Source organism: Lytechinus pictus, chromosome 9 (assembly GCF_037042905.1).
Source record: "Lytechinus pictus isolate F3 Inbred chromosome 9, Lp3.0, whole genome shotgun sequence".
Taxonomy (NCBI): Eukaryota; Metazoa; Echinodermata; class Echinoidea; order Temnopleuroida; family Toxopneustidae; genus Lytechinus; species Lytechinus pictus.
This window is the reverse complement of record NC_087253.1, coordinates 19154528-19181195: the sequence shown is the minus strand read 5'-3', so window position 1 is coordinate 19181195 and position 26668 is coordinate 19154528. Positions and strand designations below refer to the sequence as shown.

Genomic DNA, 26668 nt, shown 5'->3' with positions numbered 1-26668 from the left:
GACAGAAACTCTCTGCATCTTCCATGTGGAGGAGCCGTGGTGTAGTGGTTCTGACTCTCGCCTTGTAAACAGAGGGATAGTGTGTTTGAATCCCACCGCGGTCTGGCGTCCTTTGGCAAGGCGTTAATCCATACTTTGCCACTCTCGACCCAGGATGTAAAAGTCATTGTAGCTTGCCCAGTACTGTGTGCGCCTCACAGGCGACTGACTGGAATACTCCCCAGGGAGTGGAGGATGTGCACACATTGTGTGTGGGAATGACTGATTGAATCTGATGACCGGGGTAATAATATATCTGTTAAGCGCTTAGACACGTCGTTCCGATGTATTAAGCGCTATATAAAAGCGGATTATTATTATTATTATGATCATCGGCAGAATGGAAGGGTCAAATATCAAAACCTTGGCAGGTTCATTTCCATTCAAAGTAATTCTCATGGAAGAGAGAGTATTTCAAATAAAAGAAAAGGAAAATTTATGTATCTGTTGTTGTATCTGATAATGCTGTGTAGTAGTCTCTTTCAATAAATTTTATTTTGGAAAAAAGTCTTCTCTTCAAGTTCTGAATAGCAGACACAACTTCCGCCAATATATTTTTTTACTGGTAACGCAGGTAGATGTAGAAGAGGAATAATGCTTACATTCTTCTTTATTTTTATCATTTGAGTAAGAGGTAAATTCTAATTACATAGATTTTTTAAAATCTCAATTAAGCAATACCATGTGAAAATGCCATATTGATTTTTTTTCCATAAAAATATATTTTGTTTGCTTCTATCACTTGTCCTAGCATACAGTATATATCTCTTGAAATAGACTCTGTTATTTTACAAAGTATTATACATATATGTCCCCAACTTGAGGTTTATTTTACAATAAAAACATCTATTTTTCCTGCCAATCATAAAAAACTATTACAATTTGTAGTCCAGGCCCTGTTTCACAAAACACAATTATCAGAAACATTTGATATCTGTGATGAATTTTCTCTCAGCCATTCAGAAGGTCCCATTTTAGTAGCTTATGACAGTAGCTTAAAACTTACCACTGATTTTATAGAGCCTAGACTAAGTGAAATGGGTTGACAGAGGTACCCCTTATGGACACACCAAGTATTACACTAGTCTAGTTTGTACAGTGTGTATTTTTTTTTCAGCTCTGAAACCTTTACGTCTTCCTTTTTGCCATGTTTTCTATTGCGAAGACCAGGGTCGGGTAAAACAACAGTTAGCGATTAATCATGCGCTTGATTTTCACGATTGATTGTAGATTGTAGTCAATGTAGTCAATCGTTAGAAATCTCTGATGAATGCTAAGAGCTTTGTGTAACAGGCGCCAGGAGAGTACATTTCGGAAAAATTGATTGCCTGATCAGTTGTCAGTACTGACAACTTTCCTTGATTTTGATTGGCTGAGGAGTAGAGAAAGGTTTCATGGGAAGACTTGTTGGACGTTTCCTCGGGACGAGTGCCGTTTATTTGACAGTTACTATAGTATCGGTGCTTCCTAGCCATTCAAATTGTAGGAAAGTTGTCAGATCTGACAACTGACAAAGATGACAAAGGTTCATGAAATGCTCCCCAAATGTCTGGCTGTTGCTATGGTAACTGATAAAAGATCAGACAAGTCGTTCCATTAAAATGCTCCCCAGATTGGGTAAAATCAAACGAATATGGCATTAAAAGATTGAAGACGTGAACATGATTGGCCTAGTGAAGTTATGTGAGATTGCAGCCGGTTAGTCTTCTTCAACAACCACATTCCTAATCCCTCACTAAACTTTCCCAATTAGTGAACCATCATATGCCCATGTATGTAACTTCTAAAGGTTTCCAGGGCAAAGAAGAGTGTAGTGGGTTTCACGGTACACCATGTATTCTTTCGTAGGCATATGTCACGTTCAGGCGAATGAAGAGGACAAGAACACACTTGTCGAAATGTTGAGTTTGGGTGGCAGGCGCGTAGCCAGAGGGGGGGCGGTGGGGGCGGTCGCCCCCCCTCAAAACGTCCCCCAAAAAGAAAAAAAAAGAAGGAGAAAAGGAGAGAAAGAAAAAGCGAAAGGAGAAAAGGGAAGAAAGGTAAAGCTTTGCCTTTTCCCTTCTTTTTTGGTTAAAAGAATAAAAACTCTAAACGAGATGTTCTTCTCACTTCATAAAAAATTTTGTTTCCGCGCGGGAAAAATATCAAAATTGACATTCCGTTTTGCTCCCCAAATGCTATTTCTTCCGCTTTTCAGCAAGTAGTTTTTGGCAAAGTATCTGCTCAAATGGGGAGGCATCGAATTCGTGCCGTGCTATATGCAAAAGTATGTACGATATACTTTATTCTATATCGCTGCACATCCATGTCTTGTTTTGCGCCATTGATTTGAAATTTTGAAATTCTGAAGTTTCTTAATCAAAAGGAAGCGCTTAATAGGAGCGGATTTACACATTTTTTCCAAAATACATCAGAGGTTTCTGCGCTTCGCGAGCATGGGAAAGGAAAAGTCCCTCTTCTAGCTTGCATCATCCTTTTCACATTTTGCGCTCGTTTTTCTTTCTAATCGAGTTATATATAATCTAAGAAATATCAAATTTAGAACAGGTTGAATTTTCAGAGATTTTTTTTTTATTCGCGGCGCGCGTGAAGGAATATAGCGCCAATTTCCTTCCTGTGACTTGAGTTAAAGAAATTCAATGTGGATACACTTTTAACAATCAAATCTGATGTGACCAAGGTAGGCAAAATCATTTCTGTTCTCTATTTTCATAAACTTTATAAGCTTCCACGCTTCATGCGGTAAGAGGAATTATTTCAAATTCTTCAATCTTTTCCCATTTTGGGGGCACTCATAATTTCTTTCGAAAAAAAATTTGTGTTAATCATAGCAAGTCAATATTCGAATTGATACGGGTACTAGAGACGCAAGAGACGCCTTTTTTTTATTTGAATTTGATGAGATATCGAAAACTTCGCGCTCCCTGCACCCTCCCCCCTAGGGAGCGCGCTTTGCGCGCTCTGTAAGTGTTGGCACACGTTACCGCCCCCTCCAAAATTAAATCCTGGCTACGCGGTTGTTGGGTGGTCGTTATCAGGACCAACATATGCCCACAAAAGAATACATGGTGTACCGTCAAACCCACTACAATCTTATGCCCATGCACTTTCTACAATTGTGTCCATCTATATTCAAACATCTTTGTTAAAACATCGATGTTTCAAACACTTTCTATCTCAATGCTTTGTCTCTTTAGGATGGAATAAATTTGAGATAGAGTAGTGCCAGGGTATATCCCTCACATGGGAGTTTGGTTAAGTAAAAGGGGTGAGAAGATGCACCCCTGATAACCTCCATACATTAGGGTAAGTCTGAGGAAGAGGTAGCCCTTTACACCAGAGTGGGCTTGAATAAAATGGGAGCAAGGATGCACCCCTGACAAACCCCAATCATTTGCTCAACCGTACAATTACTCTGGACACCTGTTCATTGCACCCACAAAGCTTGTAAAAAGACCTGATATTGTCATGCCATTCACCTCCTCAACAATACGAAAAGGGTTAAAAATGACAAGTCTGGGGAATAAGACTAGACACTTAACTAATAACTGACATCACATGGTTACGAATAAAAGTCAGCAGAAAAGAACAAAAAACCTGAGCATCATTGACAGAAGGCATAGCAGTGTCCGGCACCGACTCCTACTATAGATGCCACATGACCGTCTAAGCCTTGGACTTGTTTAGGGAGGAGGACATTGGTCTTGGTTCCATCGGCACACATTCCATGTTCGTTCCAGCCCCATGCTAGAAGCTTGTTATCCTCTGCAAATGATGATAATAATAATAATAATATGATGCAACACATCTACTTTCAAAACGTTGAAAACACAAAGTATGAAAGAGAAGAGACTGATGACATCATCCACTCACTATTTCTTTTGTATTTTATTAAATGAAATGTGAAATATTCTAATTTTCTCCTATCATGTGAAAGGAGTTTTATTCCTCCCTGAATATGTGGAATTACTATAGTTTTAAAATTTTGAGGTTCAGTCAAGTTGGTCAAATTTGTAAAAATTGAAATATTGTATGATTCAAACAATAAAAAACATAAGAAATAGTGAGTGTGGGACGTCATCGACTACCTCATTTGCATGTCACTGAGTGGTGCATTTAACTCTTTTGTGAACAAGAGTGTCGCTAAGGCAAGCACATAATACGCCCGTCTGTAATGCGGAAAATGGAGCTATTGGTCAAGCAAAAAAAAGTGGGAGATGGCGACTTCACCTTTGACCTTCTGACCTCAAAATCAATAGAATTGCTCGGATCTATGCTAGTATCATATACACCAAACTATATGAGCCTAGGTTAAGTTCAATTAAAGTTATCGCATTAACAAGGACTTCAGAAGGGTAAGATGAAAACATGTCACTGTGACCTTGACCTTTTGACCTCAAAATCAATAGGCTGCTGGGATCCATGCTAGTATACACACCAAATTATATGAGCCTAGGTTAAGTTAAAGGTATTGTTTAACTTTGTGAGCAGCCGATTTAAAAAATTCTCAAACCAAGATGAAACATGTGTACAAGTGCATGTATTAGAACTAATAAACCCTGAAAACAACCATTATTGAGAATGAAAGCTAAAACTACAAGGCAAACCCCGATTTTGTAAATAGGCGTCTTATAGACGCCTACATAGTACATATAAGTGTATGGGATGAAATTAAGATGGTGTTTTCGGTCACTTTATATTTCAATTTTTGAAGCACTAAATAATTATTTTCGAACGCAATTTTTTTCTGGGCTTCATTTTTGTAACATATCACAGACACAGGTGACAAGTGTGACCTTCTAGCTCAGATTTTTTAAAAGTCAAAGCAATGTTAACCAATCACTTTAAACTGAAGTTATCACGTTTACAAGGACTGCAGAAGGGTAAGATGAAAACATGTCACTGTGACCTTGACCTTTGACCTTTTGACCTCAAAATCGATCGACTTCCTGGGATCTATGCTAGTATTATACATACCAAATTATATGAGCCTAGGTTAAGTTCAACTTAAGTTATCGCGTTTACAGAGACTGCAGAAGGGTAAGATGAAAATAGGTCACTGTGACCTTGACCTTTGACCTTTTGACCTTAAAATCAATAGGCTTCCTGGGATTCATGCTAGTATCATACACAGCAAATTATATGAGCCTAGGTTAAGTTAAACTGAAGTTATCGCGTTTACAAGGAAAAGTTAACGGACGGACAGACGGACACCGTGATACCATAATACGTCCCGTCGAGACGGGCGTATAAAAATAAGCAAAACTTCAAAACGTCATAACTTTCTTATTTTACATCCGATTTGGATGAAATTTTCAGCTATATGCTTGCTAGATTTTTCTCTATTGAGTCGAATCAACATTTTTCTGGGATGGACTTGACCTTTAACTCTTTATACATTATCTGTGCATGAGTTGTGTACCTTATAGAACATTTAAAAAACAAATGCCATTTCCAATAGATCAAACCATAATATCTGGGTTATCTTTATAATCTAACTCATGATACATTACACATGCATGAATTTAAGTTATGTAACTAACAGAACATTTCAACAATAATAAGAATAATCAATAATCATTCATCATTTCTACTTACTTGTTATAGCTAAACTGTGCTCCGCTCCACAAGCAATCTAAATGAAGGCAGAAAATATCATCAACACAGATGTTCATAAAATGCTATAAAGACATTTATCTGATCACTAAATATAAACTTTGAAAATGAATTCCACAAGAATACAACACAAAAATACAACAAAATAAACACCAAATGTAGATATAACCAGATGGCTAACCCAATGGGATGCCGGGCCAGGTTCTCATGTTATGCAATGTTGCACATGATCTTTAACCCTATGTAGGCCGGGGTATTTTGGGAGTTCATATGGCCGGGGGGGGGGGGCCTCCCAGGCCCCCCCCCCTGAGATCTCGGCCGTCGACCACGCGATCGCGCCGAAAATTGGTACGCAAGTTGCCTGGGACATAATCTACAAAATTGTATAGTAATTTATTTCATGCAAATCGCTATTAAGTGATTATGCTAATTTATGCATAATTAGTATGCTAAATCTACTTTTCCCTCTAACTTCCTAAATAAAGTTCCAAATGTTCTAATATTTGGTATAGAAACTCTTTGTGGTGTTCTTACCAAGTGTACATGAAAAAAACTGTGATATCAAATCACTTTTATATGTATTATATTGTTTTTTGCAATTTCTTATGTATTTCTTTTTTTTTTTTACCTTTTGTTTTTCATTGTTTTTTCAGTGGAATTTGTTGGGGGCTCTTCTGAGATCATAAAAAGCATAAAATAAATACATTTAGACCAGCAAAACTAAAAATAATCATACATTTATGAATTTTGGTTGAAAACACAATTTGCATTGACTTTGTACACAAAACCACGTTTTTGAGCAATTTTTGGTCTGACATGCACCTACATAATGTTGCGTAATTTCGGAACCACGTACCCGGGTGACGCAAAATTGGTCTCAAAAGTTGCGCAAGACTTGAAAGTAAAAAGTCAGCGAGCGGCGTGGTCAAAAAATTTTGCGCGGCAGAAATATCGCGTGATTCGTTGAGGGGGGACCTCCGAGGCCCCCCCCCCCCCGGCCTAGATAGGGTTAAAGGGAGAAGGAACTAGTTGTGTCTTGTCTCCCATGGACTGTGCGCTATAAATGGCTAGTCTTAAAATGTACCTCTTGAGATGACTATTAGTAACATAGAGGATGAATTATCAAAAAATTGCATTTGTGCATAGAAACCAAAAAGTTCATTGGAAAGGGACCTGTTATGCTACTAGGTAAGATAATCATTGCAGTATGACATGATAGCCGTGGTAGTGATGATTTTTAACCCGATTGCTAAGAAAGCATGAATGCTTGTAAGCAAGCAACCCAAGGACTGTCCGCTCTGAGGGACCTGGAGATGAGGATTTAAATGCCTTACCAAAGGGCACTAGCGCACCAAGTGGGAACCGACTGAGCCGACTCAACCGACTGAGCTATCGCACCCCCTGAATGTATTGAGTATTGAATTCACGTGTTATCATTCAAGTGGGCCTATATTAAAAGACTACACTGCTGAGAATGCTGCATTATGGGTGATGAGCCTGACCAGATATGAGTAGTTCGGCCTTCATATTTACTTAGGCTGATGGTTGTTATGCCCTTTGATAATAATAATAATATAGGTATATTCACCCAGGGAACCCACTTCAGTTCTGAAAACTGTTCTCCCAGCGGGCCCTACTATCATTATTACCCCGGCTTTAAACATGATATACCACTATTTTTATGAACCTCACCTGTTTAGCATTGTTTAGGATGCTTATTTCAGTAGGTATATGACAGCAATCTGGAGTTGTGTTTGCAGACGTGGCGTTGCTCTCCGACTCTGTGTTTCCATTGGCTATAACCTTGGCAGCAGGTCTCCCAAGCTGCCCGTAGTCGTTCCGACCCCACGTGTAGACCGACTCGTCCTCTGCGGGCATGAAATAGCATTATTACATGATCAAGGCTTGATAATCATGCTGTCAGAGGTTCGTAAAATAGGGAATGGCACTTTTTAAATTGTTGAAATTTCAAGAAATTAACAATGGATTAAGATTAAATGTTGGGGCTGCCATTATTGCCCCTTTTATAACAATGCTGTGAATTACTTGCTTCTGCTATTCAGGCAAGATAAAAAGGTACTTAAACATGTTAGATAAAGCAGCTGGTTTCAAAATGATCCAACACTTGCAAAAACTTTTCTTCTCTACTGCTGCTACTACTACTACTACAGGTTAAGATCTTAATGTTGGTGGTGCCAAAAATGCCCATTTAGTAATGGTGGGCCGCAAATGTCTTCCTTCTGCTATTCAGGCAAGATAAAAAGGGATATACACATCTAAGATAAAGCAGCTGATTTCAAAATGATCAAACACTTGCAAAAAAATTTCTTCACTACTATTACTACTACGACTACTACTGCTGCTGATGTTATAGCTCCCCGTAAGAATAATAATTATAGTCATATTTGTATAAAGCAATTTGTAGAAAATTTATTTTGTTTAAAACAAGCCTTGACACAGGATTCCACTGCATGTCATACTTGTATTTACACTCCCTGGGGAGTATTATCAGTGCACCCTCTCCCTTAGGACTAACCTGTTGTAGCCATCATCTAAGTCCATCCTCATGATATTTATCCTAAATCCATAAAATAGTACAAAGTGTACACACTACACTCCCAGGGGAGTATTGCCATTGCACCCTCTCCCTTCAAGAGTCTTGTAAATAGTACATTCTCCACTCCCTGGGAAGTCTCCCCATTCAGACTCATATGTCATAGCTATCCTGTGTGTCAAGCTTCTGTGGATGCTTTGTCTTAAAAACATCAGTTTTAAAGAGTACACCTTCTACTCCCTTGGGAGTTCCCAGGCAGTACATTTCTCTCCCTTCTAACTCGCCTGTTATAGGTATCATGTGTGTCCAGTCGATATGGATGCTTTTCATCCAAAAAAGTATTATAACTGGTACCCTCTCCACCCATGGGGAATTTTTGGGCAATACACCCTCCAGCATTTGGGCTCACCTGTTACAGCCACCATATGTGTGAAGCCATTGTGGAAGCTTTATATCCTCAAAAGGTCAGAGTATTACCAACATTACACTCTCCACTCCCTGGGGAGTTTTCGGGCAGGACACCATCCTGCATTCAGACTCACCTGGTATAGCCGTCACGTATGTCTAGCCACTGTGGATGTCTTTTTTACCCTAAACCCATACAAGAATACACTCTCCACTCCCTGGGGAATTCAGGCATTACACCCTCTCCCTTCTGACTCGCCTGTTATAGCCATGATGTGTCAAGCCAGTGAATGCTCTATATTCTAAAAAGGTCTTAGTATTATAACTAGTACACTCTCGACTCCCTGGGGAATTTCGGGGCATTACACCCTCCTGCGTTCAGACTCACCTGTTACAGCCATCATGTGTGTCCAACCACTGTGGATGCTTTTTATCCTAAAGCCATCAAAGACCCCTGGGTCTAATCTCTGGGGTGTCTGCTTGGGGTTGGGTGACTTTGGTTGTGCGAGTTGGCTCCACTTGTTACAGCCCCATACATAAACTATACCCATATCTAAAGGAAAACGAAATAATAAAGTACATGTACTGTGAAAGCTACTATTTCCGTACAACTTGTTCAACCATGTAGAAAAAGAAAAAAACTGAATGCCCTTATTTTTCACATACAGCTTCAAACTAATATATCCATGTCCCTATAATTTTTCAATTCCAAAATTTGATAGATTACAGATAATTTCATCAGCAAGAAAATGACATCGCATGTCACCCTTTGCACGTCTTATCATCAGTGCAAAAAGGTAAAACGGACCAAAATCTGAAAGGTTTGGTCAGAAAAAGCCCAGTTACCATGTGATAAGTGTTACAGTCCCTTATTACCTGATAAAGCTGCACTGTGATACGCTCCTGCTGCAACCTGCACAAATATGACATCTACCTCGTCCTCTTTCACAGGAACTAAGAAGAGATAGAAAAAAATAAAATCATCAGGGTGAACTCAGGTCAATATTCTTACTACTAACATATCTCACTAATGTATTTCTGTCAATCTCAATTGGATTGTATTATACTAGGTTGACTTGGATTAGAATAGATTAGGTTGGACTAAATTGGATTGAATAGGAGTAGGATGGATTGAATCAGACTCATCAACGCTGAAGTATGGCGTTCCTCAAGGCTCTGTCCTCGGCCCGCAGTTGTTCAGCATGTACACTTCGCCCATATCTCACATCATCAAGAGGCACGGACTCCAGTATCACCAATATGCAGATGATACACAGATTTACTGTACCGTCAACTCATCTCAAACTGAGGTCAATTTAGGACTTCAGCGCATTGAATCCTGTGTAGCTGACCTCCAGGAATGGCTGTCTAATAACTATCTTAAGATGAATAAGGACAAGACGGAATTCCTTGTTGTGGGATCTCGTCAACAACGAGCCAAAGTTACAATAAACCATCTAAGAATTGGCAACTCTTTAATCAAGCCTTCTGATCAAGTGAGAAACCTTGGAGTGGTGTTTGATTCCTCACTTACAATGGAGCAGCATGTCACAGGCACTTCCAAGGCTGCCTGTATCTCTATCCGTAATCTTGGAAGGATCCGCAAGCATGTAACTAAGAAAGTTGCTGAACTCCTTGTTCATGCCTTTGTTACAACCCGACTGGACATTTGTAACTCAATTTTGACTGGTTTGACTCAACATCAACTGCACAGACTTCAGCGTCTGCAGAACATGGCCGCACGTCTTGTGTCCCTTCAAAGAAAGAGAGTCCACATTACTCCAATTCTGTGTGATCTACATTGGCTGCCTGTCAACCAGAGAATAGCCTATAAACTTGGGGTCCTTGTATTTAAAGCGCTTAACGATAAATCTCCACCCTACATATCAGAGCTCTTATCTCAGCATAGACCAACACGCAGTCTCAGATCAGCAGATCAAGCATTGCTGACAGAATCTCTCAGCCACACAACTTGGGGTGACAGAGCCTTCTACATCTCTGGACCAAAGCTGTGGAATAGCCTTCCTCAATTTATCAGGAGAGCAGAGACCCAATCAACTTTTGAGTCTTACCTGAAGACTTTTCTGTTCCCCACTCCAACATTATTGCCAGAATAACTCAATTGTAGCATTACTAGGACAGTACTTGAACTGAATGATGATCCTAAGCACTGTTTAAAGACATTGAAATTTGTGAGATATTTCCTATTTTTGAGCAAGCGCCATGAGCGCCCAGCTGAGGCGGATACCGGCGCTATACAAGAACCCATCATCATCATCATCATCATCAGATAAGATTGGATTAAATTCAGGTGGATTAGAGTATGTTTGTTTGGAGTTGATTGGAATGGATAAGATTGGAGAGAATTGGATTAAGGCAGAATGGAATGGGTTAGAATAGATTTGATAAGATCAGATTAAAATAGATTGGATTGAAGTAGATTTGATTCAATCAGATTGGATGGGACTGGATTAGCTTGGATTGGATTAGGTTCAATTTGATCAGGTTGGATTGAATTGGATTAAGTTGGACTAGATTGGGTATATTGAAAGGTTTTACGGTTATGTTTTATGGGTATGATTAGATCAGCTTAAATAATATCACAGTAGAATACATTAGATTATATTGGATTAGCTTAGATTGAATTAGATTGTGTTTGATTTGATTAGGTTGAACTGGAATGGATTCAGTTTGATTGGATTGGATTTAACTAGACAAGAGTGAATTGAATTGGATGACTCCATGCTCACTGTGTACAGGTTTGTTCCATTGTTGTGGTACTCTCATCTTACTGTCCGTCCAACCTAGTTGACCCTTCTTGCCCGCACCCCATGTCCAGAGCTGACCGTCTGTTGATACAGCCAGAGTATGCCGTAGACCTCCTGATACTGCAGCAAACCTTGGGCAATCACTGCCCGAAACCTACAGATTATGATGATAATAATGTCTGTATAGTAGCTGTATTGTGCACTTTCTGGGCCCCATCTCACAAAGAGTTACGATTGATCCAATCAATCGTAACTCTATGGAAATCCATCAGTGTCATAATTTTTTCTACAGGAAATTTTCAAAATGTCCTTTTTAAACAAAGGAGAACACACCAAATTGTCAAGAAATCAATGAATTTATGGATATACATTCATATCTAGATTTTTTTAAACGAACATGCATTTTATTTGACTTTGCTGGCTTTCCATAGGTGCGATTGATTGGATAAATCGCAAATCTTTGTAAGACGGGGCCTGATATGAACATTCGACAATGGCCATAACGCCCCCCCTCAAGTCTGCAGGCACTGATCTTTGGTTTTTGCAATTTTGCATAGTGCATAATGCAGAGTCTGAAGCAGTGAGACTAGATTCAATATACATGTTTGCTTGTTTCATTGTAAATACTTTCTCCTCTCTATGCAATGCGCTTTGTACTTTTCTAAGAAAATGCTATCATCATTATTAATATTGATATGTACTGTGGGTGGTGCGGTGACACAATATTTGCTCCTGCGACAATTGCTCCGGGCTTTATTTCCTCTAAGATATAGGGTTAGGGTTGCAATAGGGTTTTATGTTTGGATTAGGGTAAGATTTAGGATAGGGCATAGTATCAAATCCAGGCTTGAAGTAATTCATTCCATTAGTGTGTGGAATTTACAGCGGAGCAATGGTCATCGGTTGCATCTACCAAAGAGAGCTCTGAGTCTATTCTTCAGTCTAGACATGGTTAAATTGGTTAAAGTGTCAAATTTGAGTCTGTGCTTGCAGACTACCCCCCCCCCCCCCCATTCACAGTAACAAGCCAAAAAACAAATTTTTATCAAATACTCCATTAAAGGTCAAGTCCACCCAAATGTTTTTAATAATAATAATAATAATCTGATTATTTATAATGCCCTTGATAAAGAAATACATTGTAAATGTAGACCTGTATCTAAACCATTTCTTGAAACTGTTAATTTTTTTACCTCTATTTTTCTGGGTTTTGTGACGATATTTTCCTTGAGCGTGAGTTGACCATGTGTATTTGAACCCCAACAAAGCAGTTCATCATTCTCTAAAAAGAAGCAAATAAATTTGGAGAAAATAGATGATTAATTATTTCATTTCAACAAATCAGGGACCCATTTTATATAAAAACTATGCCATCATTTACTACAATGGTAACATGGCTCAGCAGCCAATCAAAATCAAAATCAAGGTTTACATAAAAATTACAATAATAGCAGAGTTACCATAATTCTAAGTCTTGATGAAACAAGCCCAAAGAAAGCAATAAACACCATCATTCATCAAAAGTGATAACAGGCCTTTAGGCGATACACTACACCCTACGTTTTTCAAAGGATCTCTTCCCTGTGCTTGGCAACCATTGTTCTGTTAAATATTTAATTAATTTTTCTATTTTCACTTTCAGTGCATGCTTTCTACATCAACCTAAAAAAACAAATTATGATTCTCAAGCAGAATTAGGCTGCTTGCTATTATAGCGCTTATGATAACAAACAAGTGGCACACTTATTATGATATAATAATAATTATACTTGCTTCTATAGCGTTTAACACTAATCAGAAGTCTCTTTGCGCTCTACAGTAATGTAAAATAATTACACTGGCTTTGGCAGAGCAACTCTTGCATGCACTGCTTTTCAAGGAATAAATTCCTGCCAGGTCACTGTTTTCTTCACCCGGGTTGAGTGCTGCACAATATGGATAAATTTCTTACTGAACAAAATTGACACCTGGGTCATAAAACTTACACAAAACAAAGTTACTATCAACCAATCAGAATGAAGGTGTTTGGTAGCTTCCAATTGTTATTGTACATCTGTTATTATAACAAGTTTTATGAAATGGACCCCAGGAGTAGGATTTGAACCCACAACCCCTGATTAAGAGGCAAAGGTCAGAACCCACTAAACCAAGACTCTCAGAGAAATGCACAAATTGAATAAATACGGTTAAACCTGTTCATAGTGGCCACCTCTCTATAAAGCCCCCATCACACTTATTCCGAATCAAGCAGAATTGGCCTGAATGAAAGGACTATTGTTTGACCACCAGTTGGTCATTTAAATCTACTTCGAACACCGTTCGAAAATATCCCTCGAATGTTTTGAACATGACCAAAATCTTCGGGACGGCCAAAAGAAATGACAAAAATATTTTTTTTATGCACTCAGAATGCAGTCAGGATATTTAGAATGTCCAGGAACGTAGCATGAATTATCAATCTGACTCCATTGCGGTTCATTTTGACTAGTGTATGATGATACATGTGGTCAATTTACTGAATTTCAACTCCAGTTTGGTGAATTCATAAGTTCCTCACAAAAATTTCTTGATTTTTTGAATATTTTTTTCCTTCCAGCTTCTGCTTGATTCCTGCTGATTCCGAATAAGTGTGATGGGGGGCTTAACAGCCGCCTGCCTATAGAGACCAGTAAAACTGATTCCCATAGAGGCAGGTTGTGGGTATAAGAACTGAGGCCCGTTGCAGAAAGAGTTGCAATCAAACGCAACTCTAAAAATCATGCGCAACTTGATTTCCAACCAATCAACAGCGCGCATTTTGGACTTGCGACTGAGTTTTTTACTTGCGTTTAAACGCAACTCTTTCTGCAACGGACCCCTGGTCAATAGCTCAGCCACCTGTCTATAATGGCCACATTTTGCATTTCCCTTGAGGTGGTCACTATAGGCAGGTTTCACTGTATAAGAAGTGTGAAGAATAATAACCTGTTATTGCCACTGTATGATTCCATCCACACGCAATCTGTTTGAGAGGCCCAAGGTCCGGAACCCGGACTAGTTTGCTGATGTCCGAGGTGTGACCAAGACCAAGTTGACCTTTGTTATTACTGCCACATACATGGAGCTCCCCATTTCCTATGTGTAGCCAAGAAAAAGAATGATTAAGAAGAGTGATTAAAAACCAAATCAGGTTATTCATAAATGATAAATTGAGATAAAATGAGCGAGGACTTCTACCAATTAAACAACCTGTGATTGTAGAAAAGATCCAAAAGATCCAATATTCATTTATTTCTTCATTTACTCAATTATTTATTAATTTATCTATTATTTATTTATCACTTTATCAATTTATTTACAAGTTTGTTTATTCACAAGTTTCCTTCCTTCATTCATACAGTTAGGTGGCTTATGAACACAATTTGTTACAAACACGTGAAAAAATGTAAAAACAATGCAAGTAAAAATTATCCAAATTGAAGGCCTTTGCTTACCTCTTAGAAACAGAGTGTGACCACCTCCACCCACAATGGTTTTCGCATCTTCTGGAAAATTTTTAAGATTTTCAGGTAAAAGGTGGTCTTTGTGATGCCCCAGCCCTAGCTGCCCATAACTATTAGCTCCCTAAGGGAAAAGATATACAGTAGGAAACTGTTCATTTAAGCATGTAATTCCATTATTTTAACATACTTTCAATACACAGATAAGAATGGGGAATATCCCTGAAATACATTTGTATTCTAAATTTCTAATCATATTCCATCAAAGATGCTAGGTGAACAATATTAGAGACAGTAATTGTACAAAAATAGTTAAACCCATTTTCCGAGATCCGATTTAGTGCTGTGCTTTAACTATGGATAGCAGCTGATGGACAGCCAATTTTGACACACAATACAGTACTTGTACCAGCTCATTCTACACTTAAATAATTTATAACTGTCTGAGGATAAAATAGTTTTCTTCACCATTAAAAGCACAAGGAAAGAGCATAATAAAAATTGAAGAAAAAAAAACATTTGGGCAATTCAGCTTCCATATAATTTTAGCCCAGATTTAGGTCTTAAAACTTTTAAGACCTAAATCTGGGCTAAAATTATATGGAAGCTGAATTGCCCAAATGTTTTTTTTTTCAATTTTTATTATGCTCTTTCCTTGTGCTTTTAAACTTGACATCAGAATTTCATTTTTTTTTTCAGAGGGAAACACATCATAAGTACTTTATGTTGATTAGATTTCCAACAATCCAATAAGAATATCTGAATTAGAAAGGGAAGTTAAGATCGATACATCAACAGTAATGATTATCAGGTTTTACAGAGAATCACGACAAGAGTCAGGATGAATTATTTCACAAAAATATTTTTGTCACTATTTCACTACTTTAATTCATCATAAATGGTTGATCAGAAAGGCTATAAAAATCTTTTTTTTTTCAATCTCAATTTTGTTTAGCTTTTACTTGCACTTTAAAACAAAAAGACTGATCCATTCAGATTCATTCATCAGTTACGTCAAATTACAGTAGAGGGGCACGGCCAATATGGAAGACTCTCCAATATGGGAAACAATCTCCCATATCGAAGACTTGCTTTGCAAGAGGATGGGAAAAAAAACGCCAACAAGAAAATAAATTTTTCCATCCAAAATTTTGTCTCGCTGAGGCCAGAAGCCCATTTCATTTGTGTGTGGATGACAAAAAAAAACCTTATCAAAACAAAAGTAGATGGTGAATTTTTAAAGTAGACAGTGAAAAGGGGTAATTTTTCATGAGGAATCTGCTTATCACATTTTTATTTGCCGCCAAGCCAGGTAATCCTTTTGCAGCAAATGTAAACAAAGGAAATTGGTCTTCCAAACTGGGGACTGTCTCTGAAATTGGACACCCAAATTCTTTACAATTTAAGTCTCTGATATTGGAAATAATCTCCCACATGGGAGACAGTCTCCAAAATTGGCCATGCACCTCTACTGAATTAGCGTGATTTACATGACTGAATCACTGGTGCAGATCTATCAATCTGATCTACAATCGCGCGATTTGCGTGCTGTCGCCAAGCGAAAGACAATGAAATCAAGATGGTGACGTAAACACAGTGGCCATTCGATCGGCCATTTTTGTTATGAATACATAACAAAATGGCCGATCGAGACTGGGGTAGAAGGAGAGAAATTTTCGTTTTTTGAGGTTTCAGTCTGTGCCTCGATGTCAACTTAGACCTTCATCCATATAATCGCGGTAAGTGCATAATTTCTGTTTTCACAATTCATTTGGAGAAATATTTAGATAAGCTTGTAACCGATTTTGCAATCGGCAACCGATTCCATTCGATTTCACCACGATCGGCAATCACTTGCCGATCTTCGATCATGCCCCTTGAAGGAAAAAATCGAAAATAAAAAATCGGCGTAGATCTGGTTACAGTGCGTGATCGCTCAGAACATATTTCAAGATTGTTTTTGAGGTGCTAGCTATTTAGAGGTCGCATTATTCAGGGAGAAAGACGCGGTATTATCTATGGCGATGTTTAAGAGGATAGATATCTTCTCTTCCGCTTCTCTTCCAACTCATGGTGATAGCGGATGCCGCCGTGAACTTTGAAAGGTCGTATTACCGATGGAGCTCACTGCGTTACTCTCTTACATCGTTTATGATTATATACATTTTATTTTCAACCTCGTGGTGATAGCGGATGCCGCCGTGAACTTCGAAAGGTCGTATTACCGACGGAGCTCACTGCGCTACTCTCTTACCCCCTTTATAATGATATAAATCTTCTCTTCAACCTCGTGGTGATAGCGGACCCCGCCATAAACTTTTAAAGACTGTACTATTGACAGAGCTTATTGCGTTACTCTCTTACATCGTTTATGATGATATACATTTTATTTTCAACCTCGTGGTGATAGCGGACCCCGCCGTGAACTTTTAAAGATCGTGCTACTGACGGAGCTCATTGCGTTACTCTCTTACATCGTTTATAATGATATAAATCTTCTCTTCAACCTCGTGGTGATAGCGGACCCCGCCATAAACTTTTAAAGACTGTACTATTGACGGAGCTTATTGCGTTGCTCTCTTACATCGTTTATGATGATATTAATTTTATTTTCAACCTCATGGTGATAGCGGAAGCCGCCGTGAACTTTGAAAGGTCGTATTACCGACGGAGCTCACTGCGTTACTCTCTTACATCGTTTATGATGATATACATTTTATTTTCAACCTCGTGGTGATAGCGGATGCCGCCGTGAACTTCGAAAGGTCGTATTACCGACGGAGCTCACTGCGCTACTCTCTTACCCCCTTTATAATGATATAAATCTTCTCTTCAACCTCGTGGTGATAGCGGACCCCGCCATAAACTTTTAAAGACTGTACTATTGACGGAACTTATTGCGTTACTCTCTTACATCGTTTATGATGATATACATTTTATTTTCAACCTCGTGGTGAAAGCGGACCCCGCCGTGAACTTTTAAAGATCGTGCTACTGACGGAGCTCATTGCGTTACTCTCTTACATCGTTTATAATGATATAAATCTTCTCTTCAACCTCGTGGTGATAGCGGACCCCGCCATAAACTTTTAAAGACTGTACTATTGACGGAGCTTATTGCGTTGCTCTCTTACATCGTTTATGATGATATTAATTTTATTTTCAACCTCGTGGTGATAGCGGAAGCCGCCGTGAACTTTGAAAGGTCGTACTATTGACGGAGCACATTGCGTTACTCTCTTACATCGTTTATGATGATTTACATTTTATTTTCAACCTCGTGGTGATAGCGGACCCCGCCGTGAACTTTTAAAGATCGTGCTACTGACGGAGCTTATTGCGTTACTCTCTTACATCGTTTATGATGATATACATTTTATTTTCAACCTCGTGGTGATAGCGGATGCCGCTGTGAACTTTGAAAGGTCGTATTACCGACGGAGCTCACTGCGCTACTCCCCTTTATAATGATATAAATCTTCTCTTCAACCTCGTGGTGATAGCGGAAGCCGCCGTGAACTTTGAAAGGTCGTACTATTGACGGAGCACATTGCGTTACTCTCTTACATCGTTTATGATGATTTACATTTTATTTTCAACCTCGTGCTGATAGCGGACCCCGCCGTGAACTTTTAAAGATCGTGCTACTGACGGAGCTTATTGCGTTACTCTCTTACATCGTTTATGATGATATACATTTTATTTTCAACCTCGTGGTGATAGCGGATGCCGCCGTGAACTTTGAAAGGTCGTATTACCGACGGAGCTCACTGCGCTACTCTCTTACCCCCTTTATAATAATATAAATCTTCTCTTCAACCTCGTGGTGATAGCGGATGCCGCCGTGAACTTTAATTGAAAGGTCGTATTACCGACGGAGCTCACTTCGTTACTCTCTTACATCGTTTATGATGATATACATTTTATTTTCAACCTCGTGGTGATAGCAGATGCCGCCGTGAACTTTGAAAGGTCGTACTATTGACGGAGCTCATTGCGTTACTCTCTTACATCGTTTATGATGATTTACATTTTATTTTCAACCTCGTGGTGATAGCGGACCCCGCTGTGAACTTTTAAAGATCGTGCTACTGACGGAGCTTATTGCGTAACTCTCTTACATCGTTTATGATGATATACATTTTATTTTCAACCTCGTGGTGATAGCGGATGCCGCCGTGAATTTTGAAAGGTCGTATTACCGACGGAGCTCACTGCATTACTCTCTTACATCGTTTATGATGATATACATTTTATTTTCAACCTCGTGGTGATAGCGGATGCCGCCGTGAACTTTGAAAGGTCGTACTATTGACGGAGCTCATTGCGTTACTCTCTTACATCGTTTATGATGATTTGCATTTTATTTTCAACCTCGTGGTGATAGCGGACCCCGCTGTGAACTTTTAAAGATCGTGCTACTGACGGAGCTTATTGCGTTACTCTCTTACATCGTTTATGATGATATACATTTTATTTTCAACCTCGTGGTGATAGCGGATGCCGCCGTGAATTTTGAAAGGTCGTATTACCGACGGAGCTCACTGCGTTACTCTCTTACATCGTTTATGATGATATACATTTTATTTTCAACCTCGTGGTGATAGCGGATGCCGCCGTGAACTTTGAAAGGTCGTATTACCGACGGAGCTCACTGCGCTACTCTCTTACCCCCTTTATAATGATATAAATCTTCTCTTCAACCTCGTGGTGATAGCGGACCCCGCCGTGAACTTCAAATTGATTTGAAAACGCTAGCTACCCAAAACATTTTAATAACATATTTCAAATCATCGTGCGTGCTTGCGTCTTCTACTTCATTTTAATTGCACTTGCTACTTTAAGATGATGCGTCGTAAGAGATCATTCCAATAATTCTAAATCGCTAGCACCTAAAAATACTTCTAAAAGATGTCCCGCCGATCGTTCATTAACCTGTGATCTATGAGAAATATTTTCATTTTATTTTCCTTTGCGCCTTTGCTCGGAAGATGCGTCTTTCGTTTATCTTTCTAATAAAAATCACTCGGTTTATTTTAAAGCAATAACATCTCAAAACCCCTGGCTTTAAAACATGTTCCAAACGATCGCGCATGTTGGCGACTTCCATTCCAATGCATTCGTCTTTGTGACTTTGTCAGGAAGATGCGCGCGACCGCGAACAACATTTTGATGTATTCCTTTGTTTTTAAACATCGCCGATTCGATTTTCGATTCAATTTCGATTTTAGAAGCTTAACTGCCGATCCGATTTTCGATCTGATTTGTGATCCGATTTACAACATTATATTTAGACCATAAATCACGCTAGTCCCGTGAGTATGGTCAAATACACGGTAAGCCCCTGGCAGACGGACTACTGACACTGACAGCGAGTGCAGTGACATGCCGGTCGCCGGTCGAGGTCTGGGGCCGATTGCATGAAAGGGTCTTTCCCAGGACCGTCTTTCGTGTCGCCCATCTCTTAGTCTTAATTATGATGCGCTATAAGCGGGGTGTTTCTGAAATTTATGATTAACAAATACAATTCATAAGCTTGCTTTTAAATCAAATTTTATACAATTTCAAGAGATATCCCCGAAATATCACATCATTTTATACACAAATATTTTGTTTATTTTAATGGACGAATAAAATATGTTTGCAGAAAATTTATTTCAAATGCGTTTCACATGGCGCATCATAAAAAATGGGCGACACGAAAGACGGTCCTTGCAAAGACCCTTTCGTGCAATGGGCCCATGAGTTTTGACGTCTGCCGGTACGATGGCACTGCCGTGTGCCACACCACCCGAGTCCCGGGCGCGAAGTGTCGGGTGCCACGGCACTGCCACTGGGCACTGCACTGGCACCGTCTGTCTGTCTGTGCCGATGCCGCAGGACCAGGAGACATAAGTCATCACTTTACTCATCATATTCTAACGAATGCTGCATCAAATCAGACATCCGATTGATTGAAACATATCGTCCTGGCTTGTACTTATTTGCCACATTTCATTTCTTACCCACGAAAAAACTGCTGTGCTGGGCGCTGCCATGTTGGATATCCCGTCGGCCCTTGCGCGATCACTGATATGGTAATATTATGCAAATTAGCGTATTGTGGTAATTTACCACTCTGGATTGGCCAGCAATGCGCCTCGCGTACTGGACAATCGCCATAGCGTTTTCCTATTCGTTCATGGCTGCTGCTCCTGCACCTTCGGCCAATCACAGAGTTTTTGCACCTGTAAGTTGTCCATTTTCACTGGATACTGTACCCATCACAGTATGAGTGGAGAGAATGTGGTCCTAGCGGGAATTTAGAAGTAAAAATAACATTAAATCTTGTGGGATTTACATTAAAATACGGGAAAATGGGTGATCTTTCTTGTGGGAGTTCTCAAAATGTCTTTGTGGATATTGCGTGCGAAATCGTTCGGTTGCGCTGATAATGGCGCGTTGTGTTTGCGAAGTGTACGGTATGTGTGCAATATGTGTCGGGTGTATTGTCTATGTGTGAATGTGGATAGGCCTAATAATAACGCATCATATATATCATTATATGCAAACTATATAATTTATCACTTTATTTATGAGTAGGCCTACAACCTTTTCAATCTGTTGATTTAAAGTTGAAGATTTCTGTATTAATTTGCAATCAATCCTTAATTTAAACCCCAATTTTATTTTGGCAGAACTTAACTTAAGTTTGATAATATAAAATTTAAAATTTAAAGACATGCAGTGAGTCAGCTCTGGCAAGACAGTGAAGACTTGATTTTTCTGCGACTGCGTAATTTACTAATTTATAGCCGTAAAAATAGATGATATTGATAATTTTCCCACAATAAATCAAAAAGTTGAGCTGGGGTGGTATTTTGAAAAACATTATTTTCTCAAATGTTCTTATCTAGCTACCGGTACGTCATGATCAATATCCTAAAGAAAAATAAGACTAGGACTAGGGTCTAATACCATTTTTTTTCTGGCTAAAACTAGACAACTGGCTATATGGAGAGAGGCTGCATGATCCTGAACTGAGCGCATGAAAATTGCACATTACACGTAACATTAAGGCTTAAGCATGTTAAACTAAATGAATGAGATATAAACCGGTATTAGGAAAAAATTATCCTTTTTTTATTTTTTCTTATCTTCCATGCTTGGTAGCTGTGCTCTTTCCCAAAATATTCTTTCCATCCTTTCTTTCATTCATTCGTTTTTTTCTTTCCTTTTTTTTTCTTTCTTTTTTAATATTTCTTACTTTAGAATTTATTTTTTCTTTATTTTTTTTGTTTCTTCCTGTTTATCTCTTTTCATGTCATTTCTTCCTTCTTTTGCTTTCTTTCTTTACTTGTCTCCCTCAGTTTTTGAACATTTTATTAGCCACAATTGGTCTTTGGGTAAAAATACGCAATACCTAATTTCCAAGTATGATGGAAACCTCGTTGCCCAGGGGGGGGGGGGGGGTGGGGCCGGGCCACTTCCATTGTGAGTGGATATATACCATGTGTGACCATGCATCGGGTTTCGAAAAGCACCCTAAACAAGTATTATCCATGTTCTGAAAATGCACCCCTTAATAAGTATTGGCGTGTGAAACCCTACCCTTAATAAGTGGAAACAAAACGGTACCCTTGACAATATTCCCTGAATTGAATCCCCTTAACAAGTACAACGATTGTTATGTCACGGACGTGATCTCGGACGTCGGCTTTACCTTTACTTTAGTACCACCCCACACACCTCGCTCAAATCGGACCCTAAACATGTACTGTTGGCCCAGGACCAAAATCCAGTTAAAACCAATTAGGGCAAAACCAATTGAAACCAGTTGGCCAACTGGTTTCAATAGGGAAATTGGAACAACTGGTTCCAATTGAAAACCAGTTGCCAATTGGTTCCAGTTAAAACCAATTGGTTCCAATTGAAAACCAGTTGCCAATTGGTTCCAGTTAAACCCAATTGGGCAACTGGAACCAGTTGGCAATTGGTGCAGTTGTTCCAATTTCCCTATTAAAACCAGTTGAATCCAATTGGAGGCAACTGGTTTCAATTGGTTCCAGTTGAAACCAATTGGAGGCAACTGGTTTCAACTGGAACCAGTTGAAACCAATTGGTTTCCAACTGGATCCAATTGGAACTAATTGGAATGAACTTAATTTTTTACAAATTAATTAGCATTTGCACTAACTATTGCTCATTTGCCAACACAGAAGCAGTATTATATGTCTATTAATACCACTGGCGTAAATCCGTGTTGATGGGTGGGGGGGATGACTGAAATATTTTGGCATTTTTTTGCAATCATGTTTTAGATATGCAAGGAATTGTCATTGATATGTCCACAGTGGCGTACCGTGGGTCACGGCATGGGGGGGGGGCACCAGCAAAATTTTTGAATGACTGAGTGAGTGACCTCATAGAGACATTTTAAGGACAATGTCATTAAACGGATATGTATCTCACTGATCAAATAAAGCGAGCGCGAAGCGCGAGCTGAAATTTGTTTATATTCACACCTAAAAAGGGACATTATAATCAAATTTGTGTAATCATGATAGGTACCTGTCTCGCTTAACAATGCGAGCGCGAAGCGCAAGCTGAAAACTTAGATAATTCAGACCTGAAGTGGGGCATTCTAAGGTTTCTTTGTAGGAATTAACTAGGACCATACATATATCATTAACCAAATGATGCGAGCGCGAAGCGCGAGCTGAAAATTTTTGATATTCAGATCAGAAGAAGGGACATTTTAAGGACTGATTTTAGGAATTCATGAAGAGCAGACATATATCACCAATCCACTAATGCGAACGTAATCACGGACAGGAAATGTTTCATATATACGAAGACCTTAACATGGGGCAATCACTTTTGAGTCATGAAAAAGAAGCATATGTCACTACATAAAACAATGATAACTCAAGTGCTAGGAAATATATTTGGTTTATATCGACTTGAAAACGGGATGTTTTAGTACAACAGGATTATATATCTCGTTAAACAGACAATGCGAGCACCAGGAACAATGAAGATGTAGGCCCTGGGCAAATTATGTTTCATAAAGTTATGATAAAAATGTTTCTTATGTAATGTAACTTAACATAATTATAATATAATATAACATTATAATGAATAATATTTTCTTCTTTCCCACTACGTTTCTCTTCCTTTCTCCCTCTTTTCTCCTTCCCCCCCTTTCCCCGTTTTTTGTTTTTTTGGTCAGCCGATGGGGGGGGGGATGTGCCCCCCCCATGTCCCCCGTAGTTACGCCACTGTATGTCCATATGGCAAATACCCCTCCAATATTATTATCTTTTTACCCCATGATGGTTTAATGGTTTTATTAGAGATTACATAAAAAAAAAGTTGACATTCCATCTTAATCCCTTCCCAAAGACCCCAACATTGATGAATTGGAAGAAACGGGGGTTTTTCTTCAATGTTATAATAAGGACATAAGTATTTCGTTTGGAAATGGTGAACTGGCTCTTTATTTGCATTTTATGATTCAATAATATTATTTTATTTGTTAAGCGGTATTTTTGGAAGAATTTTAACCGATAAAACAATTATCTCTTGTGATTTTTTTTTCATTTCTTTCGTAAAAAGTGGGGGGGATGTTTGTACAGGCCATCCCCCCCTCCTCGAAAAGTGGGGGGGATATATCCCCCCCATCCCCCCCGGGATTTACGCCAGTGATTAATACCAATGTAAAGGGCATTGATAAAATACAGACTTTCATATGTATATACAGTATTATATGGAAGATCTTCAAATATATGTATTTTTATTTGATGTAATTTGGTAACAGTTAGTGGTGTACTAATTATCCTTTAATCTGTTTTAATTATAATCTATAACATTTATGAACATGGTTTTCACTGCTAAGTATTCTAAATACTTATCTTTAAAAAGTGTGGCACTTGAAATTGAAAAGAATTAAATAGATACATTGTTAATGATGATGGATCTCATAAAACATTAATCTGTGCACACTGGCAGATAATATGCAAATTAACTGGTTTCAATTGGATCCAGTTGGGTAACTGGAAAATTTCCAATTGGAAACCAATTGGAAATCATTTCCAGTTACCCAACTGGTTCCAATTAGAATTCATTTTCAGTTACCCATCTTTCCAGTTAGAAGTTATCTCCAGTTACCCAATTGGTACCAGTTAGGATTTCCAGTTACACAACTGCATGGTTCAAGTTAGGATTTCCAGTTACCCAACTGGTTCCAGTTAGAAATCATTTCCAGTTGGAAGTCATTTCCAGTTACCCAACTGGTTCCAGTTGGGATTTCCAGTTACTCAACTGGTTCCAGTTAGAAATCATTTCCAGTTGGAAGTAATTTCCAGTTACCCAACTGGTTCCAGTTAGGATTTCCAGTTACCCAACTGGTTCCAGTTAGAAATCATTTCCAATTGGAAGTCATTTCCAGTTACCCAACTGGTTCCAGTTAGGATTTCCAGTTGCCCAACTGGTTTCAATTGGTTTCAACTGGAAATTGTTAAATTCCAGTTAAAACCAATTGAAACCAGTTAAAACCAATTGAAACCAATTGAAACCAGTTGGAAATCCAACTGGTTTCAATTGGATTTTGGTCCTGGGGGGTCAAAAAGTACATCTCGTGCCTCGTTGCCATAGTAATTACATGGGGCGGGGACGTTAATTACCTTCAGTGATAAATATTTTCCTTCATACCTTTACAGAGACTCAAGTAGAAGTTAAACAAATTCTTGAACCATGGAAGGGAATACCGTAGCCCAGACTTTGACCGCTGATCAGCTTGGTCAGATCCAGACCATTCAGACCCAAGGTGCCCAGGCCGGTGGTCAGCAAGTCCAACTACAGTTGCAAGGACAGCAGGTATTTTTATTTAAATTCAAAGAAGTCTAAAGATTTCTCCTAAAACAATTGAAAAATGTATGGTGATACATCACATAACACTGTGCATGTACATGTTGAAAATATATTAAGGCACCTATTTCACACAGATTCATTTAAATTCTACTACTTTTTTCTCATGAGAAAGGCCATACGCTGAATTATTGTTACCTCTGACAGTTTCCATAGGAACAGTCAGAGACCAGTGTTACTCCAGCCAATCAGGACAAGGAATATCACCAATTTTTGTTTGTGTGTGTGTGTTTTGTTTTGTTTTAATTGATTCAAAGAAAATAATTACAAATCAATCGATCATTAAAGAAATAAAAATAAAAAATAAAGACAATGGCAAGCAAAAAAGAGAGAAAAACAACAAAGTGCAGCAAGTACAGATGGATTGAAATATATTATATCAATATCAACCTTTTGTATGAAATCACAATTCAAACCTCCATTTACTAAAAAGTAGTAAAATAGATATCATGATCAAGCATACCGATAACAATCCCAACCTAGATTATTGTTTTATTCAGAATTCTATTGTACGGGATACATGTTTCACTCTTTCAAATTTACCCCTATTTGAAAGCTTTCGTTTTTTTTCTTTAAAAAAAAAAGTATTATATAAATCATATACAATCTATCATTTACTGTGAGAAATTACACGGATATATATATTGTTATTCCATCAATATTGCTCAAATATATACATATTTTAAAATGTTCATTATGTTAAATGCTCTCTGTAACTTTAGTCTACTCCAGTCCTTACCTTTTCTCATTCTTATTTATAAAATTACTTCTTCCTTTTTATACATTTCTCTCCGTATCCCCGTCCCTATATTATACATTGATATACGTTGTTGTTGTCGTTTTTTTTTTACTGTTTATCTGTTTGTATACTGAAATTTTACTCTGTACAAATTCTTGTA

At 38.5% G+C, this 26668-nt stretch overlaps 2 protein-coding genes across 3 annotated transcripts in view; one reads left to right on the top strand and one right to left on the bottom strand.

The window, feature by feature from the left end:
* Window positions 1-492: 492 nt before the first annotated feature.
* Window positions 493-21319, bottom strand: LOC129268160 (secretion-regulating guanine nucleotide exchange factor-like). Its single transcript, XM_064104874.1, has 11 exons — window positions 20867-21319; window positions 14856-14985; window positions 14347-14496; window positions 12576-12664; window positions 11365-11536; window positions 9491-9568; window positions 9003-9167; window positions 7348-7523; window positions 5638-5674; window positions 3147-3804; window positions 493-1822 (listed from the first exon to the last, which is right to left on the bottom strand). The coding sequence occupies exons 1-10, from the start codon at window positions 20897-20899 to the stop codon at window positions 3644-3646; spliced, it is 1191 nt and encodes a 396-aa protein (XP_063960944.1). The 5' UTR covers window positions 20900-21319; the 3' UTR covers window positions 493-1822; window positions 3147-3643.
* The window catches only part of LOC129268161 (nuclear transcription factor Y subunit alpha-like), a 27949-nt gene continuing 22257 nt past the window's right edge, over window positions 20977-26668 (top strand). Inside the window, exons 1-2 of one of the 2 annotated variants that reach the window (XM_064104872.1) lie at window positions 20977-21090; window positions 25562-25718. In XM_064104872.1, coding sequence (XP_063960942.1) covers window positions 25596-25718 — 123 coding nt within the window. In that variant the 5' untranslated portion in view covers window positions 20977-21090; window positions 25562-25595. The other variant, XM_064104873.1, reaches the window with a different exon arrangement.

What these genes read in the sequence shown, in the direction of transcription:
- LOC129268160 (XM_064104874.1), bottom strand. Translation starts at nt 20,899, where the DNA reads ATGGCAGCGCCCAGCACAGCAGTTTTTTCGTGG. An exon ending in TCACACTCTGTTTCTAAGAG is followed by an intron (nt 14,497 to 14,855) that starts GTAAGCAAAGGC and finishes GGCTACACATAG; the next exon opens with GAAATGGGGAGCTCCATGTA. An exon ending in ATGGAACAAACCTGTACACA is followed by an intron (nt 9,569 to 11,364) that starts GTGAGCATGGAG and finishes ATCTCTTCTTAG; the next exon opens with TTCCTGTGAAAGAGGACGAG.